The sequence below is a fragment of the Octopus sinensis genome, linkage group LG1, assembly GCF_006345805.1.
Source record: "Octopus sinensis linkage group LG1, ASM634580v1, whole genome shotgun sequence".
Lineage (NCBI taxonomy): Eukaryota > Metazoa > Mollusca > Cephalopoda > Octopoda > Octopodidae > Octopus > Octopus sinensis.
Window position 1 is genome coordinate 60,640,666 of NC_042997.1, and position 24,923 is coordinate 60,665,588.

A 24,923-nucleotide genomic window follows, 5' to 3' on the forward strand; every position below is an offset into this window, starting at 1 on the left:
CTTGTATGTATTTTTGTCTTCTTTGTTTCTTTAAATCTCTGTTTTAATAAAATCTGCTTGAAATTCAGGTTAACTAATAATAAAAATGATTTTCTTTCTTTTAGGAAAAAAAGGAACAAATGCCATCATATTTTCAATTCCTCACATTGATGGCTTTTTATGTTTTCCATAAAGAAGATGTAGATGTGGCAGTCATTGAAGTTGGCCTTGGTGGTCTTTATGATTGTACTAACATTGTTGAAAACCCAGTAGTATGTGGAATTACACATCTAGGTATTGACCATGTAAATGTACTTGGTAATACTTTAGAGAGCATTGCAGCACATAAAGCTGGTATTTTCAAGGTAAGTTCATCATAATTTTCATCATCATTATCATGGTAATACAAATCTTTCAAAACTAGCATTAATAGGCCAGCTTTACAAAATATTGTTTCTATTTGTATTTGTTCTTCTGTGAAGTTCAGTCCTCTTAAACCTGCCCTTATTATTTCTTCTCCACTTTTCTACCTCTAACTTGAAAATCTTCCATGTATGCAACATTTTCACCTATTTTCATCCATTTCCACTATATGTTGGTTTCAAATTTTGGCACAGGGAATGGGTAAGTCAATTACATCAATCTCAGTGCTCAACTGATATTTATTTTATCAACCCTGAAAGGATAAAAGGCAAAGTTGACCTTGGCAGAATTTGAACTCAGAATATGCAGATAGACAAAATGTCACTAAATATTTTGCCTGGTGCACTAATGATTTTGATTTGCATTATATATTGAGATGTCTCTTTTTGTAGTCTTCAGTCAATGGCTTTACTTGCTAGCTTGTTTTTTAATTGTTCTGTAAGTTAACATTGCATCTCCAACAAATTGTAGAATTATTTAGAAATTAAACAGTTGTGAAATTCAGAGTGTATTTGATTTCTAAAAGAGTCTATTCTCTGATGACAACAAATACACTTTACTATATATTTATTTAATGCCAAGTTATGGTGCAATTATATTTTTAGAGGATACCTGAATAAGCAACAATATATCCTAAGTGGTCTTCTATAATTGTTGGCAAAATGAAAAAAGTTATTTAATCATTGACTAATTTTCTTTTTATTCTCACTACATATTTTATCATAATTTAGTTTTTAATGCTCCACACATTAAATGTACCAACACTCACCAACAAATCATACTCAACTTATTCTTTGCTAATTTCTTATCAGTCTTCTGGATTCATTGCTTAGGATTAAAGTCTCTTGACTATTTAGATCAGTCATGGGCAAACTGTGGCCTACAGGCTGTATGCAGCCAACAAAACTTTCTGAATGATGTACCTAACAAAAAGTAACCACAAATTTTTTTAGTAGTGTGGCCTACCTGATAATGAACCATATCTCATGTAGCCTGCTTCCTAAAAAAGGCTGTCCATGCTTGATTTAGATGGTAGGCATAAAACACTCCTTGGTTTAATGCTACTGTCATTCTAACAACCACTACTACTAAACTGCAAGAATTTAAATTGAGCATTTATTACACAAACTTCTAAATATCCCCATTCCTCAGCTAAGAGAAACCTAAAAAGGCTATAAGTACAAGCCCCTCCTTTTTAATGAGAGAACAAGTGGGAATATAGATGGCTGAATTAATTGGTAATTGCTTGTATTGTTTACTGATTGAATCTGTCCGCCTGAAAATAAATGAACTCATGTTGGTCATAAGAAGAATTCTTTAATCAGTCATTCACCAACATTATTAAACATTGTAAAACAGCCAACTGTGTATCTTGATTTATATTTAGACAGGTTCCATTGCTGTTACTGCTCCTCAGAAAGAAGCTGCCATGAAAGTTTTGAAGCAGACTGCCACAGATAAAAAGGTAAAAAATTTATTAATGTTGGAGTTGAAACTAAAATAGTATAATTGTTTTATTAACGTTTCATATTAATGTGCTGTGCAAACATGTAAATATCGATTCTTTTATGATGCAGTCTTTCTGACTATGTGATGGGTATTACTTATTTAATGCGTTTCACATATATACAAAATCTATTTTTTTAACTGTGCCTTCACATAATATTCTATTCATAGATACATCGGAGTTATGTGTGAAGGCATGGGCCAACACACTGCCAAGTTCATAAGTTCATATGTGACCAGAACCATTTACTGGGTTCTTGAGCAAAATCCATTATCTTAGTTCAGTTAACAAAACTAGATACTTCTTTTTATTGGTTTGGTCAGGCAAAAGTGGATATCCCCATTCCTTTTCTTTGCTTTCTAAAACTACGTAAGAGTTTAAGTTCAATTGCTATAAGGAATGTAGAATTTAGCAATTTGAACCCTTGTTCTTCATATGAGAGTGAGTAAAAGAGAAGTGATGTTATTTAGGTTATACTGAAGTAACTGTTTGGTAGATTGAAGTATTGCTCTGTGAAGAGAGGTACAACATATATCAGACATCTGTGTCTGAACTTAGTACATTTATCATGTTAAGTTATTTATAAACAATATTATGGAAAGAATTATAGAAAACTTGTTGCATTATGATTCCAACTGAAACAATAAAACATGTTTAAGATCAATTCTGTATGAAACAACTGTCTGTTTGTGAAGTTGGGGTTAAAGGGTTAATTAGAGAGCATACCAGTGAAAGTTTTGTTATACAGGTTGTTGGGACAAAGAAAAGCCACAGTGTTAGTTATTCAGATAAACTTTACAACTCTAAAGCTTTTAATGTTTAATCTATTGACTTATTTCCCTCCTAAATGTTTATATTGTCTCATTGTTGAAGTATCTAATGTTTGAGGGTTCGGTATATATGTTTATATGTATTTGTATGACTATTTTTCAGTGTCGTTTGTATTTATCGCCTCCATTTTCATCTTATGAGATAGTCAAAGAAAATCCTGCATTTTACAATAAAGAACCATTTGAGCATGAAAATATGGCATTAGCTATTCAATTATCTAGGATATGGATGGATCAAAACAACAGAGGTTAGTTGCTGTTTGTTAATTAAAATGTGCTAAGATGTACTAGATGTGTCTCCTATTAAGATTATGACAGCCTTCATTTCAATCATAGGAGATATGAATTTTTGTAGAAACATTAAGTACTGAGGAATGTGTAGCTAGATTTATATCTTGCAAAAAGTAAAAAACTTATATATCATTTTATTTGCTGCCAGATTAAATTGGAATAACCTAGAGCATGATTAGGATGATATCAATTTGAGGTTTACAAAAATATATCATTTAAAGAGTAGTTTGAGAGACAGGCAACCCTTTAGCACTTCGATTACTCTATCAAGCATAATGCTTATTTATTCACATTGCTTTGCATTGATGATGCAGCATGTAGTTTCAAGATTTTATTGATGTGATTGTTTATTTTTAGAATGACAATGTAGCATTGATGTGCCAGTCCATATCTGGCTGGTTTGAACTAAAACAGGTAGAATATGATACGGTTAGATAAGGATGGTTTAAATACTTAAAGAGCTAAGATAGTCAAATACTGAAATTTATTGCACAAAAGAGATTTTTATAGAGAAATAGTGGCTGCAAAATGTTGATCCAGAAGGAATAACCATATCATAACTGACTGTGTTCTATCAATATAAAGAATATAGGTTTCCAGTAATTGATAATTTAGGTTTCTTAGTTGTACCAGGATGTAGCTGATAAAAAGCAAAAAAGAAAAAATTCAAAAGCAAATTTTATACAGACATGGTATTGGGGTATGGACAAATGGAACCTGTAACTGTTTTATAATTTACACTGACATACTGGCAACCTGAACTTTGTCCAGAAAGAATACAAAGGAACTGATAATAACTACTTGAAAAATTAACTTAGAATAAACACAGTCAATAAGAAATTCTAAAACAATTTTGAACTATAACAAATGAATTGGAATAGTAAGAACAATAATTTCTTTCTTAAAGCCTTTAGAAAACAGTCTCGTTTATATGTTCCAATTTGGGCAATACAAAGAATAAAAATAATGACAACAACAATAATAATTTTCATATATTTAACAGTACCATTTGACCCTTGGGTTCCTTTAGCAGGCTCCACTCTGTTGCAAGCATTTGGGTCTAGTGATCTACGATATACATGATAACATTTGGAACATGTTTTCTTCCTTTCATTTTCCCATTACTCTCAGAGGCCTTGAAAACAGTTATAAAAATGCAATAAAAATATAGAATATTACAGCATTTCAAACAATACAAATAAACAAACAGGAAGTTGCAGTGGTTTCACACACATAAATATGTTTAATACAAGTAAGTAAAATAGGATTTTTAAATACTTATAAAAACTCTATCACAATGTATATAAAGTTATGCAATTTTCAGGATTTTATAAACCTATAAAACTTCCATTTATAGGAGACACAACTTGCAAAGTTGCATTGGAAGAATTTGAAGACTGTAAGGAAACCATTCCTGTTCTTGACCCTGTTGTTGAAGATGTTAATAAAATCATTGAAGGTAATTATAACTTCATTTTTATTTTTTCAGTATCATCTATGATTATTTTAATAAATTGTCTATATATGACTGTATTACTAATTACACTATAGACAATTGCTAACATTTACTATCAATTTAAACTATAAATGTTTTATTGATAAAAAGTTGCACTCATACTTCTGTAAAAATTATATCACATTATATTCACAGCTCTTACATCAAACCAATGGTTGGGACGTGTACAGGTTGTAAAAAGACACAACATAACTTATTATCTTGATGGTGCTCATAATGAAGACAGTATAAAGGTTTGTTGAATTCACTTTATTCTACATAAATATATATTGTATATCTGTATGATATATGATTTTTGTTTTTTGTACACAAAACTTTCTAGCTACATCATTATCATCTTAATTTTACGTTTTTCTAAGGATGGATACTACTTGTGAATTTCTTTGAAAAATTTGCTTTCACTACATCTTCCCTTGTCTTCCATTTCTGCAGGTTCCTTCCACTTGAATCCCTTGGTACTTTTTTTATACAATTGTCAACTTCCATATACGTCCCTTTCCCATATCAGTGTAATTTCTCCCTCACTACATCTTATTCCTGCTTTACTCAATTTTCTTCTCAACTCATTTGTGCTCCACTGTCCATACACACTAACATTACATATCTAGTAGAATATGATCACCTCAGTTCTTTTCCACTTTTGTACATTTTTTGCATCCAAAACTTGTTTTACTGCTACACATCACATTTTGCACAGAAGTGTCATACAATCTACCCTTCGCTGGAGAAAGAATCCTTCATTTACTAGAAGAAGCAATAGCTTCCTAAACTTTTTCCATCTTATTCTTAGTATGGCTACTAAGCTTTCTGAACACCAACCTCTATTGTTAATTAGGTTACCTTGCTAACAGAAGCTGTCAACTACTTTTATGCACTTGAAAGAGGATACTTGATGGGTGTTCTTTCTGCTAACTATTTTTGTACATCTGTCATATACAAAACACTATTTCCCTGTCAGCCTGTCTGTGATCCCACTCCACCTCTTTAGCATCCATAGTTACATTAGATACATCATATGGAGTTCCAGCCTACTTCTCTTTTTTCTGATTATCAAGCATGGCTATTTCCCAGATGGCAGTAGATTCTATCTTCCTGCTAACTAAAACTTTTGTCTTTATTTGACTATTATTTGATTTACTTTGAAATGTTTGGATGGAATCTTTGATAGATTCAGCTATGAGAACTTGATCATCAGCATTAGGAGTTCCCATGAACAGTTTGTCTTAAACTCCTGTTATGGCTTGGAAAGCTATAGTAAACAAGAGAAGACTGAAAAGCAAACTCTGATGGACATCTGTTTGCATGCTAATTTCCTCATTGCACTCATTGCCAATTCTCACCTTGCATGGTGTGAATAGTCTCTCACAAATCAGTTACTTATACCTACATTTTTTAAAGATCACCAGGTTACAGAATGTGGAATACTGTCAAAGCCTTCTCTAAGTTAATGACGATAGGTACAGTGGCTTACTTCTAGCTAAATACCTCTCCTGCAGTTGGCACCTTATTATGCTTGGCCTGCAAGAAATAGTAGCCAAAACTCCTTTAAATCATACTTATCATCATAAAAAAGGGAAGATATATTGGATAATGGGTCTTAGAGCAACTATGAATGAAAATAGATGGAATAGTCATGGCTATTCCATGAAGGCTAACCTAAGGCTAAACAACATTAATCACAAATTCTTCTTCTATATCCTTGTTGTATAATTTTGTTACATATTTTTTTACAGTTGTGCTGTGAATGGTTTAAGAAAAAGTCAGCAGAAGAGATCAGATTTTTATCGTAAGTTCCATTATATCTTTATATTAATATTCTAATTTGTACCTTTTTTATGGCTTCTGTGATAAAACCAGAGACAAGCTCCTGGCAAGGTGCAAATCTGAAACCATGTAACACAATATTCTACACTGTTGCAATATGTTACAGAGCCAGGCACAAGTTCTTATCCAGGTCTGTAACTACCTGTCTCAATATTTTACATGCTGCTGTACAATTTGATAGAGCAAGAAGTTAGCACCTGGCAAGCTAAGACCCCATCATAGCTTCAACCCACAGTTAAAATCATTTCACTTTTCTTGTACCACAAATGCACTTAAGAAAAGTTTGAATATCATACTACACATTTCTACACATCTATTAAAATGTAGACCATCATTGTCAAAAAGAAGTATATATTGTGCACTGAAGTTAAAATGATTTATATATATATATTGAGATGGAGGCTCTGAATGCAGAAGACATGTGAAGGCTAGATAGGAATGAAGCTAGTATGCTCTGCTTGATGTGCAATGTTAGTGTACATGTTCGACAGAGCATTAATGTATTGAGGGAAAAGTTGAGCATAAGAGGAATTAGATGCGGTGTGCAAGACTGTACTGGTTTGGTCATGTGATGCATATGGATGTAGACAGTTGCATACAGAAGTGCTTATCACTTTAAGTGGATGGAATTTGTGGAAGAGGGAGACTCAGGAAGACATGGGATGAAGTACTGAAGGCCAATCTCATGACGCCGAGTCTTACTAAGGAGGTGACTCAGAACTGAGATATCTGGCATGTTGCTGTACTCAAGAAGACCCATCCACTACAGCAGAATTGATACCAGTGCTGGTGCCACATAAAAAGCAATTATGATGTCACATTAAAAGTACTGGTGGTGGTACCACATAAAAAGCATCCAGTATACTCTGTGGAGTGGTTGGCACTACGAAACCATGTCAGAATGGACAATGGTGCCTGGTGCAGCTACTGGCCTTACCAGCTCCAATCAAATCCAAGCCAGCATGGAAAATAAATGTTACATGATGATGATATATACATGCATCGTCATCATCGTTTAACGTCCGTTTTCCATGCTGGCATGGGTTGGACAGTTTGACTGAGGGCTGGCGAGCCAGAAGGCTGTACCAGGCTCCAATCTGATCTGGCAAAGTTTCTTATTTCTTTACTGCCCACAAGGGGCTAAACACAGAAGGGACAAACAAAGACATATAAACGGATTAAGTTGATTATATCGACCCCAGTGCATAACTGGTACTTATTTTATTGACCCTAAATGATGAAAAGCAAAGTGGACCTTGGCAGAATTTGAACTCAGAACGTAGTGGCAGATGAAATACTGCTAAGCATTTCGCCCAGTGTGCTAACGTTTCTACCAGCTCACCGCTTTGATCTGGCAAAGTTTCTACAGCTAGATGCCTTTCCTAATGCCGACCAGTCCAAGAGTGTAGTGGGTGCTTTTACGTGCCACTGGCCTGAGGGAAACATAAATAAATTATTCGGCTTATTCTTGATCACTATTTTAACATCTACATTAGCACAGGATAGATGGGTTTGCTATACAATAACTTACTTTATCAACATAGTCTTGTGTCATCTCTTCTGTGAGGGATAGCATCTTGAAATGTGCCCTTATTACTCCTCTCTTTATATTTTCCTTTGTCAAGTATCTTCTATTATGATTATCAGAAATAGCTACCAAATACCTCTAACTACACACTGTCATCTTATCAAAAAACTCATAGTAAAGTGTAGTCTAAAGTCATACCTGATAAAATAAATAAGTACCAGTTGAACACTGGGGCCCGACGTAATCAATTTACCCCCTCCCAAAAGTTGCTGGCCTTGTACCAGAAGTTGAAACCGTTATTATTTCTATTATTGTACATTGATGACTATGGAGGCACACGACATAGTGGTTAAGATATTATGCTCATGATCGTAAGATTGTAGTTTTGTTTCCTGGACTGGGTGATGCATTGTGTTCTTGAGTAAAACACTTCATTTCACATTGCTCCAGTCCACTCAGCTGGCAAAAATGAATAATACTGTGATGGACTAGAATCCCATCCAGGTGGGAGAATAAACTGCACCACAGAATCCAAAAAACTGGCCTTATGAATCTATAGCTTAAGAAGGATTTTTTTTTTACACTGATCGTCTTTGAAATAAGAAATATTGACTTCTTATTTTGGAACAAAGTTTAAAATTTGTTTGAGAAGAGCACAGTTGATTGAATCAACTCTTGCATGTAACAGGTATTTATTCCATCAACAACAGAGCTATCAAAAGCAGTTTCATACCAGTATTCAAACTTAGAACATAAATTAAACTAAATAATCTGTTACTTTTGATAATCCGACTTTTGGTAGTAATTAACATTAGCTTTTTAAATAAACGAAAGTTTTGGGCTTGTAAGGGAGAACTATAGTCGATTATATTGATCCCAGTACTTGACTGATATATGTACTTTATTAAGAAATATATATATATATAAAAGAGTGGAGGTGCAATGGTTAAAGTAGCAGACTCGCAGTTGGAGGATCGCGGTTTCGATTCCCAGACCGGGCGTTGTGTGTGTTTTTTGAGCGAAAACACCTAAAGCTCCACGAGGCGACCCCAGTTGTACTCTTTCGCCCCAAATTTTTCTCACTCTTTCTTCCTGTTTCTTGAGTAATGCTGCAATAGACTGGTGTCCCGTCCAGCTAGGGGGAAAACACATACACCACGGAAACCGGGCCCATGAGCCTGGCTAGGCTTGAAAAGGGCACATAAATAAAAAAGGCCATTTGCCAGCCTGCGCTGGCTCCTGTGCCAGCGGTACGTAAAAAGCACCCACTACACTCACGGAGTCGTTGGTGTTAGGAAGGGCATCCAGCTGTAGAAACACTGCCAAATCAGACTGGAGCCTGGTGCAGCCTCCGTGGCTTACCAGACTCTGGTCAAACCATCCAACCCATGCTAGCATGGAAAACGGACGTTAAATGATGATGATGATGATATATATATATAAATATATATATAAAAGAGTCTTTGAAAGTTTAATTGTATTTATTTATTTTTCTCTATTTCAGTGATAACCAAAAAGTGGTGAAAATTTTGATGTTTAATATCACAGGGGCACGAAACTCTCTTGCTTTACTGGATCATCTAATGGTAATTTTTATTTCACTATAGAAATATTTAGATTTTCTTACATAGTCAAGGAGTTGTGGTGTTTATACATTTTCATAGAACATTAATGGGTCTAAATAATCTTTTCTGCTATAGGTGCAAAGCCTGGAATTTTTTTGGGGGGAGGGGGGAGTTGATTACATCGACCCCAGTGCTTTACTGGTACTTAATATATTGGCACTGGAAGGATGAAAGGCGAGGTTGACCCCAGCAGAATTTGAACTCAGAACGTAAAGACAGACAAAATGCTGCTAAGCATTTTGCCCAGCATGCTAATGATTCTGCCAGCTCACCACCTGAATGGGTCTAAATAATAGAAGGTATTTTGTCCAGCTCTCCATTATTTCTGCCTCTTCAAGATAAAATATTTTAATCAGTGAAGGTAGTTAATTTGGGCTGGGTAAACTAATCTGTACATCTCTGATACTTTATAAGATATCTTGAAAACTGATTAATTTTACTTTTAAGAAAATTAATTGTAAGTTCAGCAATTATGTTCAAGTAATGTATCCATTTGGTAGCATTTGGTTACATATTCTAGAGAGTTCACCTATCTTCACATCAATTTTTGAGATGAAAAAACAAAATATATTTAATTGCTTCTCTTTAGTTTCTGAGTTCAAATCCAACTGGACTTGATTCTTCTTTTCATTTTCATATGAGTTAATCAAATAAAACTGGTTAAGTGCTTCATTGATATTATCAATTATATTCTCCTTCCAAATGTACTCTGTCAGACATCAATATAAGTATGCTTTTAACTATATTTTAAAAACAAAATTGAAATAGATTATTTTTAAATGTAATTATTTTTCAGGAGTGTAACTTTGATCTGGCTGTCTTTACCCCCAATATATGCTACAGTGAGGAAGTTTTATGTGGTATGTTTATGATTTTATTGTCAAATGTTCTGAATAAATAAATGAAACACATAATTGGTCATTTCCAATAATTCTATTTAGTACCTGTTGTGTTAACCAACATTTATAGATCAGATAGATCAAGTAAGCTAACTGAAGATCTGTTAGGTCCCACAACCTCATTTATGCAATGTTAGAGTTAGATCAGATAACTGCTTGTGTATTCCATTATACATTTGAATTTGTAGTGTAGTTTTGCAATCAGTCTAGTATAGAACAACATTTTGTCTGTGTTTTGTTTATTATAGTACCTAGAACTTTTGAACATATTGTAATTATTGCTAGCTTTGAATCAGTAAATATTCCTTTAAATGTTGGATTTGTTTTCAGATAATTCCATTTTAAAAGAGATAAATATGATATAGTAGATTAAATTGAATTCATTGTATTACTGGCATTTATAAAACTTGAAAGGATGAAAGTGAAAACCATTATTACAAGATCTATATTTGGAGCATAAAAGAACAGACTCAGAGGAAGCGAAAACAATGTCAATCATTGACTAATAATGTTCTTTTTGTCTCGCTGATCACAAAAGTATTAATAGTTAGCTGTTTAATGCTGTGTTAAATATGTTAACATTAATTGTTATGAAACATGTAGTTCAAGACTGGTGCCTCACTTGATATTATTTTATGTATTCAATGTATTTGGATATGCAGAAATGACCTGGTGTACCTCTAGTTAAATCTTTCCATCTAATTTTAACTACTAAAGAGCCTTAAAGATATAAACATTTACAGAAGTAATATTTCTAAACAGAATACTGAAAACTATGATAAGATTTACATAAAAAGTAAGTTTTATTTATGTATTTTATTTTTGTCCTTTTTCTTCAGATCAATTAAAGCTTGCTGTTACTACACAGGATGCCAAAAAAGTTTGCCAGACAAATGAAAATTTCTGGAGAAATCTTCAGTGTAACAGAAGCTCTGGAGATAAAGACAAATTTCTTAACAATAATAAATATAATGAACCTAATCAACAACCAAATTCAGGTGTCTTAGCAGAATCTGAAACGCATGTTTTTGAAAGTATCCATGACTGCATATTTTGGTGTAGTCAAGGCAAAGATAAAGCTTTAGATAAATCTCTCTCTATTAAATCCTCAATGCCGCCAATACTGGAAGAAGCTGATCATGTCCAAATCTTAGTAACTGGTAGCCTTTACTTAGTAGGAGGTGTTCTTACAATATTTAAAGACTCTGAAGCACTAATCGCAATATAAATTCTGCTTTCTCCAGTTTTCTAATACTAAATGGTATGTATGCCACAGAACTTTCTATGAACATTTCTGAAAGACAAATACAAAGGTGTTTGATATTGAAACAGAGAATATGTTGAATATTATAATAAAGCACACTTGATTGCATAGTTTGACACCATGCAATGTTTATGACAGAATGTTTAAAATAGATAGATGTTTATATTGAATGATAGTGTACTGAACATAATATATTTGATGATGTATGAAGTAGTCAAGTGCTAAAATAGTTCTTCAGTATACCTATAAATTTTACAGAACTTGTGCAAGTATACTTATAAATTTTACAGAACTTGTGCAATTGACACATATCAATTTATTTAAAAACTATTTTTTAGTGTAAAAACCACTCGAGATACTTTGAAGTGTCTAGTTTAACTTATCTAGCTGATTGAAATGAAGTGTCTTATCTTTATTATAATGGAGCTTATGTAAGTATATCTATGCATGTAACTGAAACCTGACCAGCCTTTCATCTTATTACCTCTCACACTCTCCCTATGAACTTCACACCACCTCTTACTCCAACCACTTCCCTTAAGGCATGACAGAAGTAGTGTAAGAGAGAGAAAGGAGTTGTTATCTAGCAGATAAGAGTATTATGTGGCTTGCCTGCTATATTGCTGTCTAACAATATTCACATACCATGTAAGGTGCCATCAATGTAAGCTAGCTGTTTTGGTATTTGTCAAGAGAGCTTCTTGATGGTCATTTTATTTTATTAGTAGTAATGATGATGGATGAAGAGAAAACATTTATATTACACTGTTACTGTTGTTTCTGAATGTGGTTCCAGTGTTGATAATGTAATACTCATCTCTATTTATTCCAACAGAATAAATGGTCAGATATATGCATAATATTGGGATTTTTGCAACTGTTGTTCTTATAGACACACAATACTTACATATATCCAGAAAAATTACTAGAGCCATTTTACCACTGATTAGAAAGGATATCAAATTTAGCTACTTGGCAAAGTAATTCGTGTAAAATGTCTCTTTTGAATTATTTTAACCAAGCAAGCAAGAGAATTGATGACAGAAGCTCAAAAATATATTTAAGTGAGTCATGCCTTGTTATATAATTTATATCTTAGAGTGGTTTCCAGCTACATATACAATGTACATTTTATTACGTAACTCATTCATGATGTTTGATTATATGTACATAGAGAATAGATTGGATTATAAGCAGTACGGTATTCAAGACTTTGTTTTCCTAATTTGTCATGGTTGTACTAATTTAGTGTTTGTTTGTGTAAAACATGAAATTAGACAAAATGTGATTTGGCTCCACATGTGTGAGACAGGAATTATAAAAGTACACATGGAGTGTGGACTTTTAAGCTAGCTGCTGTGGAGGGCTAATTGGGCCTGCAGCCCAAAACTGAAGAGAGCAATAATAATAAAGCATTTATTGGTACCCTACCAATATGGTATTTCTTTAAATTTAGTTTAAATGAAAAACTTGTAAGGTCATAAATTTTTGGAGTTCTTTTAAAATTTGAATTTTCAACTGTTAGCATAAACCAAATCCTCATCCAAACCTGATCACAATGCTGGATGTTTAAGAACCAAAAGAAGAGCACATTTTCAATCCTGGGATCATCCTGATTCCACAAAGGTATCATATATCTATGTAGAGCAAATGTAGACTGAGATACAGGGGTTCCAGATGGACAGACAGACAGAATTTCACATTTATTATGATAGATGTGTGATATGTCTTTGTATATTGCTGAAAATATTCTCTACAATGAGAGCGATTTGTAAACCTACTTCTTAAAATGAGAGCATTTGCTTTATGTATATATCTATATATTTGAAATTTATTATCTCTATACTAAAAATCAATGGGAAGCATATATTTTGAGTGTGTTAGGTGAACACTGTACACCTACTATTAGAGACAATCATTTTTCTTTATAATAATTCTGCTCTTGCAATATCATGGTATAATCTAGTCATAATTTTTCAAATTTAAGAATATTTCAGGAATGCAAATCAAGTCGGTGTGAGGTCATATTATGTATATTTGTATATTTATACTTACATCAGAGGAGTAGATGATAGTACAGCCTGTGACAACTATTATTGCTTAAAATATTGTTATTTAGCCCCAAGTCAATGTCATTCTAAAAATAAACAATTATATCATCAAAATCTCAAAGTTACAAGATAATATATAATTAATTCAAAATAATGTGAATAAATGTAACTAAAAGTTTTACTCATATTTTTTATTTTCACAGAAAATAAAGTTTATTTTTTTAATTTTAAAAATCATGTTTGTTTCACTTCAAAGTTTAAATAAAATTTTTAAAGTCTACAGACTGTTGTTATATTTGTAGTTTGCAGAATATACCCAAGGATCCCGGCTGCATGTACAACAAATAGTCAAGTGAGCAATAACATAATGTAATGAGCCACAATTTGAATTAATTCAAATTAGATTTGTAGTGAGAGAAAAAATAGTCAATATTTAATGACTTGTAAGGACATGGTACTTCGTTTTGCAACCATAATATACTATAAAGTATATTAAACCTTGTTAAGGCTCTCTATATGTAGTGGCTATTTAAGCCATGAGTTCATGGATGATTAATGGGATGGGTGCTGATGAAGGAGCAAAAACTCCTGAAATAATGCATATGTCCATTACCCATTTTTCATCTTTGATATCATCGTTTGTTTACATCTGGTGTCTTGGATATGAAACATCATATCAAAATCAGTGCTGGTAATAATTTCTAGAGATGACATTAACACGTAAAAAAAATAGTCAATGATTATCAAGCTAACCTATAATAAATATAGACACAAGGTGGTAGCCAAATGGCTAAATGCAATCCACAGATTTATAACTCTGGATATAGTGTACCTTCATCTAGTTGATGACATAGTACCTAGTGATATAAAGTGCTTAATTGTATAGTGCAGTCAGTGCATGTTGCACTACCTCCATTAATCACTGTTTCTGTATGTTTAAAGTTGTGTGGCTCCATGTGAACTCTGATTGAAGAGTTGTAGGACAAGCAGGAAGTTAGCTGAATAAATGCCATATTTACTCATTTAATTTGAGAAATTTAAATCAGAACATCAGCCAAAGTAGGGAGGGCAGTAGGATTCATCATCATCATCACCATTTAATGCCCATTTTCCTGTTGGTTTGAGTTGGATAGTCCATCAAGAGATGGTGAGCCAGAGGACTGCATCAGCATGGTTTCTATGGCTGGATGCTTTTCCTCATGCCAACCACTTTACCGTGCTCCTTTTATATGACACTAACAACAGTGAAGTCCCCAAATAACTTGCAAAACAAACTCCTCAACTGAGGGAGATGGCTTTATGCCAAGCATGGTAGAGATACAGGAACAGGTATCTTGCTGAAGGGAAGCTACATGAATAGCCCTATTTGAAAAGAGAGATGTGTGAGGGTGAACCCTCAACTTACAGGAGGGTTTTACAGGTGTAAGAAAAAAATAAATGGATAAAGTATATAGTTTTTTAGTACAATAAGTCATGGTGGATAGATTGCATTGTGCTCAAGTAAATGCAGTTGGCGTGACCCATATCTTTAGATTCTGGATAGTTACAGTGAAGGTGGGTAAAGTAAACTCAATCAGAGTGTGACATGCTGCTCCACTCTTATTGATTTTATGTGTCTCAGCATGTCAGGGATAAATTGCACTGTTAGTATTATTGCTATCTGTGTGTGTGTAAACCAAATACGAGATATGATGTATCTGTTTACTGTTGTCATGTAGCCTTAGATCAACCATGATCAAGAAGTCCTATGGCATGCAGGTAATCAGCTGAATATTGAAGGGCAACTCATAGATTAATTACCCTGGCTATACTAGGTCTTCCTTAACTGAGGACTATATTGCATGCTTCAACGTACAGTGATAAATTTATGAGTTGTAACACAACTCTCCACTGTCTAGTCTATTTTTATATAACTAGATTCTAGAGGTGGTTACAGAGCAACATTTGTTGTACCTCTTCACTTGGAGGTGGTATGTATTTTAACACATAATATTTAGGGGGTGGGTGAGGCTATTTCTGTATGCATGTTTTGTGTATTTTTCAATGCTTGTCCTGATTGAATGAGTATTATTTGTAAGTATATATGTATGTAGTTTCAGGGACACTAAATTTGAATCTTATTACAATAACTGCTCCTCACAAGGCATGTGTGTGTGTGGTGCATTTTTATTTGGGGTTTTTGTTGTTTAGTCCCATGTCAACCACCAATTTTTAATATTTGTTAACTTGATAAGAAAAGACAGTTTTATGGCCTTTGCTGGCCTCTAAGATCAGTAAGATGGATCTCACTACCATTTTGCTTAAACTATCAAAGTTGATAACTGCAGAAAAACACATGCGGGCAGAGAATTCAAAACGTTAATATTCTGTGAAGTAGGGGTGGGGCATACCAGTGAGTGTGGATTCCTGGGATAGGACATGATATGGCTGAAGAGAGAAGTAAGTAGATTATGATGAAAGACATTCAAGCTATAACAGTTTTTTTTATCATTTATATTTAACTTGTATCAGTCATTGGACTGCAGCTGTGCTGGGGCACTGCCTTCAATGATTAAGTCAAAGAAATCAATCCCAGTACTTATTTCTTTAAGTTTGGCAGTGGTTCCTTTTGCCAAACTGCTGGTTGTCAAGTGGTGAAGGGAAAAACACAAAGATGCACGCACACACACACACACACATATAATGAACTTATTGTATACAGTGCTCAGATGCACAAATCATCAGAAAAAGTAACTAAAACTGCATGAACAGTACATAGAATATGCACAGGAAGTAAACAGTGAAAAAGTCTTTAAAAAACAGAAGGAAGAAGAAAAAGGGGTAGGAATCATCAGGTGTACTGTTGGTGAATTTCAGGAAGCCTGGAAGTTTTGAAGGATGTAGTGTCTTAACAACTAACAACTGATGCAAGTAATTTATTCCATGCTTCAGCAATTCTGATCATGAAAAAATGTTTCTGAAAGTTATGGGTGCTGTGCTGTCTTTTTGATTTTGTAAGCATGTCAATGAGTGTTAAACATGGAATTCAAAAAGGTGCCCAAGGTTATTGTTGGGAAGATAGTGGATAGGCTTCTATCCAGTTTCTATCTACCAAATTTACTCACAAGGTGTCAGTCAGCCTGGGGCTATGGCAGAAGACACTTGTCCAAGGTGCCATGCAGTTGGACTGAACCTAAAGTGAGTCTCCTAACCACACAGTGTAGCCTTTATTATTATTTCATCTTAATTTTTTGTTTTTTAGCAGTGCGCAACTGAGGCTGCGTTATTCAAAGTAACCTTTTTTTAAAATTGCAGGGGGTGCTTTTAGGGAGCTCTGACTGTTCATCCTAGTTTTTGGTAGTGGTGATAATTATTTTACTACAGTGTTATTCATCACATGATGTGTGATGTTGGAAATATACTTTTGCTATTGTTGATAAAATAATTATAATTTTATTTTATACAAAATAATAAAATAAATATTAATTTTCAAAATAAAAATACTTACTAAAGCAAAACAGAATTTCTCATTTGTATAGCTACAATAAATAAATATCAATAACAGTAATACTGTTTAGCCATCAATTAATTACAGATGGAACATTGGTTAATTCTATGTAAGGTAGCTGCATATTTATTGATATGACCTAAAAAGCCGTCAATATTAGTATTGATGATGATGATTGATTTATAATTCTCTCTCTCTCTCTCTCTCTCTCTCAATCTATCGTCTTAGACACACATATTTATATTTATATATGTCTATCTTAATTACACTAAACACACATACTCAGAGTAGCAATGGAGAGGTTCAGATATAAATATGGATGTTGAGTAAAGGAAGAAAATAAATCCCTTGTTATGAAAAAAAATTGGTAACTGCACACCATTTAGAGTGGTACTCTTTATATTCCAAGTGCTACCTCAATATGAAAACACTCACATAGGAGGTAGCAGCAATAATAAGAAGAGGAAAAGACAGTAGGTAGGTAAAAAGTAGAGAAGGTGAATTATATGTTGTAATTGTACAGATGTAGTAACAGGTGTAGTAGATAGTGAAAATGGGAGGAGGGAGAACATTTCCATCTTAGGTAATGCATTTAGCATATTCAAGCAACTGTAGTGGGAATATTCAGCAGTCACCAATGTCACAATTCATTTGAATATTGCCCACGTGGTCAACAAAATCTGACCAATCACTATTCTAAAGCAGAATTATATCAATATTTTGTTTTTTATATCAATTTATATTTTTCACATCAGGCTAAGTTCAAGCTTATCTATGCCATAAACCCTATCAAATATCTGATTCAGACACAGAATACAGTAAGTTTTAGAGTCAGTAATCATCTATATCAATTAATTTCTCTTACATTTTCCATACTTCACTGACACAAGTCTTCCTTTTTGAGTCATAATAAGCCATTCTAATCCCTAGTCCATCTAGAAATTAGAAGTTGTAGACATCATCACCACATCTGACTCTTCCTTCCCCAGCCTTATACAATGTTTTAACATCACAACATACTCCTTGTGTTGCCTTAATAGAGCCCACTCTCTATTTATCAGACCAGCTTGTCTTCTGATGTCACCACCTATGAATCATTCTATCACAACGCATATATTTTTCCTGTACTCAGGGCTTGTGCTAGGAAGTGCAGGACCCAATTAGAGATTTGTGAGTGGGGCCCTCTAAAGCTGGAGATTGATGTTTTTTTCGCTTTATGTTTTGTGCAGTATGCCAGTTTCAGTAAAAAAGCATTGAGAACTTGAGGCTCCACTATTAGCGACAATGATAAACTAAAAATCGAAAGCTCATATCAAAGTTTTAATATTTTATTACAAGTCAAGATAATTACTGATAAATTGTTTGTGAATAAGCCTTCTAAAAGCAGGCTTTTTTTTTAATCCAAGAAATCTTTCAAAATCATTTCAAATTCAATGATTTTTGTAATGTTATTTCCTATAGATAGCATTGCCAAATTATTTAGTCTTTCTTGTGAAATTGTTGACCAAAGGTATGTTTTAAACAGTTTTAATTTTGACAAACTCCTTTCACCGATGCAACTGTTACGGGCACTGTTAAGTAAATCCTCAGAGCAATAAAAACACCAGGAAATATTCAATTCATCATAGCATCCTCTGCTTAAGCATTTGCATGTGGCCTCTCTTGACCCAAGGCCCAATTTGAATAAATCTGTCTAATTGGCTTAAAACCAGCCCTGCCTATACATGGTCAAACTGGGCATCACCTGAATCAATCATATTAATCAGGGAGGGCTTGTAAAGTTCATTGTCAATGCTATGCTTCATTGTTTAACTTGTAAAAAAATATTGTTCTTTCTTTTTTTACATTATTTTGATATACCTTTGCTTTTTAATATTGTAATCTCTAAACATCCACTTTAAATGTCTATTACTGAAACACTTCTGGCAGTAGTGTCTCTCATCAAATTAAGTGCCTATTTATCTAAATTTATCTAAATTTATCTATAACAGCATTTAAATTAGAATAGTTTGTTTTGAAATTTGAACAGCTGTTTATCTAGTTTATTATGAATTTTACAATAAAAACAGAACTTTCCAGTAGGTGAGTTCCCTGACATCTGTTTCCCAACAAATATTGGCATTTCTTTAGCCTGTATTATATCAATCTGCCTTACTAGTGCTTTACCTGGTGCTTATCTTGTCAGACACGTTTCGGCTTATATACCCTCCAGCCTTCATGGGGGAAATTTCAAACCTGAGTTCTCATTCCTAAAGTATTTTTCGATATTATTTTTATTATTCAGGTCACTGCCTGGAATCAAACTCGGAATCTTGGGGTTAGTAGCCCACACTCTTAACCACTACGCCATATAACCGTGGGCAATAATGGGGTGAATTTTAGGGCATACAAATCTAATATTTTCCTACCCTTCCTTAGTACCGGTTGCCATATGCCATTCATATCTGCACTCAGTCTGCTTAGGAGGTTGCCTAAACATCATACACACACTTTACACAAGTTATCTCAGCCTATCTCTTCAGGATCATCATGAATCCAACAACATGGTGACTGATGAACAAGCAGGTAGGAAGAAGGGAGTGTGGGGATATGCCAAACAACTTTTTATAAACAAAGCTGTGCTGTCTGAAAAAAAAACAAAAAAAAACACTGTAGAAACCTTGTAACAGTATGGCTCAATTATAGGAAAACATTTGATTCTACTCCCTACTTATGGCTGTTAAAATCTCTGCACTTAACAAAAGTACCTTAGTCGCTGTCATTGAAAGGCTCACAAAGACCTGGACAACAATCCTCTTACTTACAACAGTAAGCTGAATGACTATTTCTGATGTTATAAATACTTTGAAGGAAATATTCCAAACAGATATTTTTCCTGTAATTCTATTTATTTTGACACCGAATCTGTGAACATTTCTGTTATAAAAATCCAATGGCTATATGCTAGGGTCTTCACCTGCTACATATACTAATGTTAACCCATAATTTCTTTGTAGATGACCTGAAATCTATGTTTAAAATGTTTATATTGACAAATGAACAGCTGGTGTTAATGGCATTTTCAGCTGACATAGGAATAGAATTTAGCTAATGAAAAGTGTTATCATTTGATTTATCTTTTATCTTTTACTTGTTTTAGGCATTAGATTGTGGCTGTGCTGGGGCACTGCCTTGAAGAATTTTAGTCGAATGAATCAACCCCAATACTTATTTTGCTTTTTTAAGCCTGGTATTAATTCTATCAGTCTCTTGTCAAATTGCTAAGTTACGAGGATGTAAACACACTAACACCAGTTATCAATCAGTGGTGGGAGACAAACATAGAAACAAAGACACATGCACAAATATGTATAACATATAAATATATATATATTACAGGCTCCTTTCAGTTTCTGTATACTAAATACACTCACAAGGCTTTGTTGGCCCTCGGCTATTCTAGAAATCACTTACCCAAAGTGCCACACAGTGTGACTGAAACTGGAACCATGCGGTTGGGAATCACACTTTCTATCACAAAGCCACACCTACACCTATTTTTGTTGGAAGTGGAAAATCAGTTCTCCAAACCCAGAAGCTGTGCATCATTAGTTCCATCTCTCCTGTTCCACACAAAGAAAACTACACATGCCCAGGCATTCATGAAAACATATAACAAAGGTGCTGCAAATATAGACAGACTGATCTGAAAATATTACCCAAGACTTAGAAAAATATGCACCAGTACAAAATAACAATGCAATACTTGCAATATAATGATTTCAAACAAGTAGAGAGAAACTAACAAGAAATCAGAAGTTACTCATTTTGCCCCACACCCTAGAGAACTCCCTTGTTAAATACATAAGTATTAACACAAAGATTATTGGTGGAATATTCCCATCAAAACTCCCACCAAGTACAAACTTAACAGGTCGTATTTGTTGTTTGGGACTGACAACAAAAAGTATGTAACCGACATAGAGATCAGCTGTCCTGCTCGTGTGAATATCTCTCCGAAATTCAGAGGGAAAGAAGATAACTACAGACAGCGGCTTCGAAATTTTCAGCTTCTATATCCAGGTTATGAATTCACATGGCTTTGTCAGTTAATGCTTAAGCGACAAGCTGATGAGTTTCAGAAAAAGAAACTAACATGCACAGTGCGACGTGCTGCGATACGTTCTCCAGTTCCAACATCGCCGCCCGTAACGTAGAGAGAGGGAGGCAGGAAGAGAGAGAGTGAGGGAGAGAGAGATAAACAAATATAGGAGCCTGTCCAGTCGCTTTCGAGACTTTTGATGCTCTTGGACCCTGCACTGCTGATCTCCCCAAAATAGAGCTAACAGCGGAGCGTCTGAGAAAGAGTCCCACGAAGTGGGGTAGCTTTTGTAGGGAGTGTTGGTGGCCATTCTCCGCGGCAGCACCTTTGCAATTATGTCTGCGAGATGCAGCTGAACGCGCCAATTAGTCTGGGTGTGCAACCTGTTACTTCCTCTCGCACCATCTTTTGATGCTTAATTCTCTTTTTATTATTTTGTTTCCTTTATGAAGTAGTTCTATTTTTTTCTCTCAGTAATTTGATCTTTTATGCTTTTAATGTTCTTTACTTTCTTTCTTCCTGTAAAAATATGTTGGTAAATAAAAATTCTGTCGTTAAGTCAATGTATACAAAAATTTTTTTTAGCCAATTGTAAACAAAGAAGCATTTTTCTATGTGTCTGAGAATGCCTTGTTTTAAATCGTAGCAAGTAGATATGAACAAAATATAAGATTAAACAAATTTAATTGAAAAATTTTTTAAATACGCCAGGACTTTTTCTCAAGTTCAAAATGTGATAGCTTTTGTTATTTATATTCAAAAGATAGAGATTTGTAAGAGAACATACATGACAAAGTATGTAGGTACACAAATAGCTTAATGCTTAGCTTTTAATTTTAACAAAAATGGAAGTATTTCGAGCCGTCAAATGAGTTATTAAATCTGGCGGAAATAACTACCCCTCAAATTAATCTCTACTGCCTTAGAAAAAGAAAGGAAGGCTACTTTGGATATAATTCTGTTCAGCCAAGTCTGACCTGGGATTAGATAATGTAGACATTTAAAGGATAAAAATGCTCCGATCGTATTTTATACGGAAGAATAAGTAAAACATGGAAAACAATAAGTTGTGTCCTCAGTACATATGACATAACATTGAACTAGTGGTGACATAATACGGAAGAAGGGCTTCCACGCAGTTGCTCCACCTGCTAGAAATAGAAGCCAAATCTCGCTCAAGCCATATTCTACCATTGTCTTAAAGAAGGAATTGAACGTTGTGTATATATATATATATATATATATATATATATTATATATATATATATATATATATATAATATATATATAATAGGAGGCTACGGCGAATAATCAATGATCTGAGGCTAAACAACAACAAAAGTTTTTAAAAGTTTTAAATATATTCAAATAGAGACTAGTGAAATACTTTCAATTTCTCAAGAAAATAGTTATTGCTTCTATTGCTATTACAAGTACAAAACTATGCTAACGTCCGTAATCGTCACACCTATGACTAAATTGTCTTTTTTTCTTTTGATGATGAAAGGGTGTGATTTTAAAGAGAGATCTGTCAGCTATTTCTTCGTAAGTCAAACTACTACGAAGAAGTTTTCTTCAACCTAAATTTAAATTTGTTTACCAAACCTTAGCTTAAATATATCAGTACATATGACATTTCTTAGAAAACTGATGAAACACTCGTTATCTTTCGGCACATTATCACACTTTAAATATCAAGGTTTTTTCTTAATTAAGCGCATACAACACACCATGGAGACTCTGTTATATCAACACAAGAACACAAAACTGACAGCAAGCGACGAAAAATCATATGATGTAAGTGAAAGCTAAAATTCCGTTATTAATATTTTTACTACTTTTTTTATCCTTAACTTGGCGCAAGGTTTGTATTATAGTGAGAAGGAGTAAAAAGTTGATCGAAATAACTAATTTATATTGTACCTTAATTTCCTACACACCATATTTTGAGCACGTAAAATTAATGGTATTATTTGATTCTTTCACCTGCACGATTTTCACTAAGAAAAAAAAAAAACTCGGATTTTTTTTGCATGGAATCAAGTACCGTGACCTCATAATATGCTGCAAACTCCTAAATTTTGTTCGGAAAAAAAGTCGGTGGGTAGGAACTGCCCCTCCCCCTCTATCCCTGAACCATTGGAAATTTTTCTTTTCCGTTGAATGAACTCCGGTGACCTCCCAATATGCTACAAAACCCATTTTAGGGTCCGGAAAACGGGGTGGGGTGAGGTGGAAGCCTCAGAAATTTCACCCCCACCGCCATTGATCTTTTCACCTGCGCGATTTTCACTAAGGAAAAAAAACACACTCTGATTTTTTGCATGGAATCAAGTACCCTGACCTCATAATATGCTGCAAACCCCATATTTTTGTTCGAAAAAAGGGTGGGTGGGAAATCGGACCCCACCCCATATCCTGGAATCATTGAAATTTTTTTTGTTTTTTCGTTGACTGAATTCCGGTGACCTAATATACCACAAAACCCATTTTGGGGTCCTGAAAACGGTGTGATGTGGGGTGGGAGCCTCGGAAATTTCACCCCACCCTATTTTCAAATATTTTTCGCTATTTCTTTCTTTACCCATAATTTTAGATAACATTTTGCAGAAATACGTTTTCGAGAAAGTGTAGATTGTGAAGATGCAGAGGTTATAGAAGTTAGTGGTAATGAAGTGTGGAGAGACAGACGATAAGTTCAATATAGAGATAAATTCACATTAGAGTTTTTGCCTGTATGAGTGAAATGGAGTAAAATATTAACAAAATATCTTTTTCCTACCTCTTAAAATCACTGGGTATAATTATATATAATACCCTGAATAAATTTTCCTGGCATGCTAGTCCTCAATCAAACCATCTTTTTTTTTTTTTTATTATTTGTAATCTCCGATATTTGAATAAAACCTAGGAATCTGAAGAAATTTTTTAAAAATACATTTTTGAAGGTGAGGTGCAAAACTGCATTAGCTCCATTTCTTTACCCATATTTTTAGATAACATTTTATAGAAATGTGTTTTTGCGAGTGTGGATTACATTAGATTGAAAATTCAAGCAAGTTTGAGAAGAATAGGTGAAAATGCTAAAGTTTAGTGGTAACGGAGTCTGGGCAGAAGACAAAGATTGATAAATTCTTTTAAAAACTGTGTGCGTGCATGAAACAAGTAAAAGTATAATGTTAAAACAAAATTTCTTTTACATACCTCTTAAAATTACTGGATATATTAATCCCAAATTGCAGAATAGATTTGATATGGTATCAAGTCAATTAGGAAAAAAAAAAATTTCAATTTCCTTTTGGAATTTTTTAGCACCAATGGGGTAACTAATGCATTTCATTTTTGTGTGGAAAGTCAGAAAGAGAAAAAGAGAAAGTGTGATGAGAGACTATGGAGAAAGTAAGAAAGAAAGAGCCTTTCTTGAAAGAGAGGGGAGACATAAATGAAGTTAAAATATCTTTTACTTGTTATATATATATATATCAAAATCAAATTCAATGACTGGCATCCGTGCTAGTGGGGTGCAAAGAGCACCATACGAGTGTGATCGTTGACAGAGCGGCTAACCGGCTTCCATGCCAGTGGCACATAAAAGGCACCATTCGAGTATGATTGTTA

At 33.9% G+C, this 24,923-nt stretch overlaps 2 protein-coding genes and 1 long non-coding RNA gene across 4 annotated transcripts in view; 2 read left to right on the top strand and 1 right to left on the bottom strand.

Moving 5' to 3' along the window:
• LOC115212802 (folylpolyglutamate synthase, mitochondrial) overlaps positions 1-13,326 on the top strand; it is a 28,060-nt gene extending 14,734 nt beyond the window's left edge. Inside the window, exons 5-13 of the mRNA XM_029781515.2 lie at positions 105-344; positions 1,790-1,867; positions 2,843-2,987; positions 4,388-4,489; positions 4,682-4,779; positions 6,280-6,332; positions 9,403-9,484; positions 10,320-10,383; positions 11,262-13,326. Of these exons, the coding sequence (XP_029637375.1) occupies positions 105-344; positions 1,790-1,867; positions 2,843-2,987; positions 4,388-4,489; positions 4,682-4,779; positions 6,280-6,332; positions 9,403-9,484; positions 10,320-10,383; positions 11,262-11,650 (1,251 nt within the window). The 3' untranslated portion in view covers positions 11,651-13,326. The remainder of the gene's footprint in view (positions 1-104; positions 345-1,789; positions 1,868-2,842; positions 2,988-4,387; positions 4,490-4,681; positions 4,780-6,279; positions 6,333-9,402; positions 9,485-10,319; positions 10,384-11,261) is intronic.
• Positions 338-20,859, bottom strand: LOC118762629. Its single transcript, XR_004998387.1, has 3 exons — positions 20,678-20,859; positions 4,037-4,165; positions 338-655 (listed from the first exon to the last, which is right to left on the bottom strand). It is a non-coding gene; the product is annotated as an uncharacterized LOC118762629 (long non-coding RNA).
• Positions 20,860-22,857: 1,998 nt separating this feature from the next.
• LOC115212810 (folylpolyglutamate synthase, mitochondrial-like) overlaps positions 22,858-24,923 on the top strand; it is a 41,792-nt gene continuing 39,726 nt past the window's right edge. For both annotated transcript variants that reach the window (XM_029781530.2, XM_036501473.1), the window contains exon 1: positions 22,858-23,102. In XM_029781530.2, coding sequence (XP_029637390.1) covers positions 22,935-23,102 — 168 coding nt within the window. In that variant the 5' untranslated portion in view covers positions 22,858-22,934. The remainder of the gene's footprint in view (positions 23,103-24,923) is intronic.